The sequence below is a fragment of the Trachemys scripta genome, chromosome 12 (genome assembly GCF_013100865.1).
Source record: "Trachemys scripta elegans isolate TJP31775 chromosome 12, CAS_Tse_1.0, whole genome shotgun sequence".
Taxonomy (NCBI): Eukaryota; Metazoa; Chordata; order Testudines; family Emydidae; genus Trachemys; species Trachemys scripta.
Window position 1 is genome coordinate 37,969,217 of NC_048309.1, and position 2,810 is coordinate 37,972,026.

The 2,810-nt window shown below is 42.9% G+C and overlaps 1 protein-coding gene across 1 annotated transcript; it reads left to right on the plus strand.

Moving 5' to 3' along the window:
- Positions 1-969, plus strand: LOC117885420 (olfactory receptor 6N1-like). The gene has a single exon (XM_034786727.1). It carries the CDS (start codon positions 1-3, stop codon positions 967-969), a length of 969 nt encoding a protein of 322 aa, XP_034642618.1.
- The last annotated feature ends 1,841 nt before the right edge of the window (positions 970-2,810 follow it).

Below are 2,810 nucleotides of genomic sequence, written 5' to 3' on the forward strand. Positions count from 1 at the left end.
ATGGAAGACACGGACTGGGGAAACCAAACCACCATCATGGAATTCATTCTCCTGGGATTCGGGGATCTCCCTGACCTGCAAATTCTTCTCTTCCTGCTGTTCCTAGTGATCTACACCACAACTGTGGCTGGGAACACCCTCATTGTCCTGCTTGTTGTGGCTGATCAGCACCTGCACACCCCCATGTACTTCTTTCTGGGGAATTTGTCCTGCTTAGAGACCTGCTACACCTCCACCATTCTGCCCAGGATGCTGGCCAGTCTCCTGACTGGGGATAAAACCATCTCAGTCAGTGGCTGCCTCACACAACTGTACTTCTTTGGTGCTCTGGCATCTACAGAATGCTATCTGCTAGCTGTGATGTCTTATGATCGGTATTTAGCAATATGTAAACCCTTGCATTATTCATCTCTTATGAATATCAGGTTTTGTCTCCAGTTGGCTGCTGGGTCATGGTTAAATGGGTGCTTAGCTATTACCATCTTCATATTATGTGTGTCACAGTTCATATTCTGTGGTCCAAATGAAATTGACCATTTCTATTGTGATCCCATCCCACTGATAAAACTCTCCTGCGGGGACACTCACCTGATCATATTGGTGGATTTCATTCTAGCCTGTGTATTCACCTTGCCTCCATTTCTACTAACCCTGATGTCCTATGTGTGTATCATAGCCACCATCCTGAGAATCCCATCCACCACAGGGAGGCAAAAGTCATTTTCCACCTGCTCCTCCCACCTCATTGTGGTGACAATTTTCTATGGGACACTAATGATTGTCTACATGCTACCGAAAGTTGATACACTAAGAGTCCTAAATAAAGTGCTCTCGCTTTGCTACACAGTGCTGACTCCCCTGGTGAACCCCCTCATCTACAGTCTGAGAAACAGAGAGGTCAGGGAAGCCTTGCACAAAGCGCTCAGTAAATACATAACTTTCACAAAGAACATAGAGAATCCTAGATAATAAGTAAGCTCCAGATTTTTCAAAGTGTTTACCCCCCCAAGTGAGATTTTGAAATCAGTGGAAGCACCAATATGCTTTTGAAACTCCCATGAGGTACCTAAAATACCTTTCAAAATCTGGGCCTTAGCCTGAGGTTTTCAAAGCTACTGGGGTGATTTGGGCAAAAAGTCCCCATTGCAATTAAGTTGAAAACTCCCATTGAAAATCTCATTGTCCGTGTTAAAAAATAGAGGTAATCTGCATGGAGTTACTGAGATAGAGTCTCTATGGTTCCTCGCTGTGTTCATGTAACACAATAGAAGGGAAAGTGAGGCTGTGGACAACTCCATCAACCTCTCATGTTCAGCACTGATACTTACAGTGGGTTAGTGTCTATTCTCTTTGGGATTCGCTAAATGTTCACTCTGCATGAGAAGGGTATGGCATCAGATTCTATATGGAACTGACATGTTGTGTAAAGCACAATCTCCACTAAATATCAAAGCAAATCCCTGTGTACATCCCCTGTTGTACATTGTTTCTCTATAGTTTGCAGTATTGTTGTAGCTGTATTGGTCCCAGGAGATTGTTTCTCTGTGTCAGATCATAATACCTTGTAATCCAATTCAGAAAACCTAATACAATCAATGTGGAGACAAAATATCCACATGGTTTGCGTTTCCATGAGAGAAGCCATTTTATGTCAAAATATATCCTCGACACTGCGGTGAGCAATTGGCAAAAGGAAACTGCAGATGGCTCATAGGGCCCTTGGAGGTGGGGATGTTGGGCAAAGACAATGAAGCAGACTCAGAGCCCAGGTCAATGGGGACAGTCCTGACCCACCTGGGGGTTGCCAGGGCACTAGGAGATGCACACACATAGAGCTGATTCTGTTCCTGGGGCTGGGCCTGTCCAACGGTCACTGAGAAGGGACTCAGCACGTGGCACTGCAGGGCAGTGGACACTCAGCTGCTGCCAAGTATATGAAGCAGTTCCAAGGTTGGGAGCTGCTACAATAAGTGTCCCCAAAACTGACTGCAACAAGCACAAGGCCTGGGCAGGCTCATTCTCAGGTCATGGTGTCTAGCCAGACACAAGTACCCCTTCCTCAGGGAGTGAGGCAACCTATGACCAGAGGAAGTGGCTACCACCTACCAACAGGCAGAACTCCTGTAATGCCAAACTCAGAAAAACAGATGAAATGTTTTTTAAAAATAATCTATTTTCAATTTCTTTTTTTGCTGAAACAAAAATGATTTTTTGCTTGGCTTTTCCATTTTGAAGATTTTTTCCCCGTACTTTCCTTTCCCATAGTTCTGGAAAAGAAGGGTGATGGAGGGAAAAGGGGGGGGATGGGAAAAAATGCAAAACAATGTTTTTCTTTTTAATTACTAAAATTTAAAAAGAAAGAAAGAAAGAAAGAAAGAAAGAAAGAAAGAAAGAAAGAAAGAAAGAATTTCTGGTGTTTTCTACAACTTATTCATTGGAAAAGGAGGGGATAAAGGTAAACCGCCAAACTATTTTTTTCATTGTTTGAAAACACAAAAGGAAAGCATTTTCATTTTCATTTAGTCAAAAGAATTGACAACATTCCACAACTTTTTTATTTTCTAAGGTAAAACATTCAATTTTTCATGAAGCTAATTAAAACCAAAACACACAAACAAAAAATGCCTGCCTCTATACGCAACTTGTGTGTGAACTGAAACAGTGAAAATTGATCATTTGTGAAATTGTGCCTATTGCTATCCCCATCACATACCCCTGCAATCCAGCTACTGCTCATTACACTCACACGGGCCACAGGCAGCCAGTCGCAAAGATAGGCCACCGGACACTTCACCATGAACATCATTATC

Excerpts from the sequence above, each read along its gene's own strand:
- LOC117885420 (XM_034786727.1), top strand. The coding sequence starts at position 1 with ATGGAAGACACGGACTGGGGAAACCAAACCACCATCATGGAATTCATT.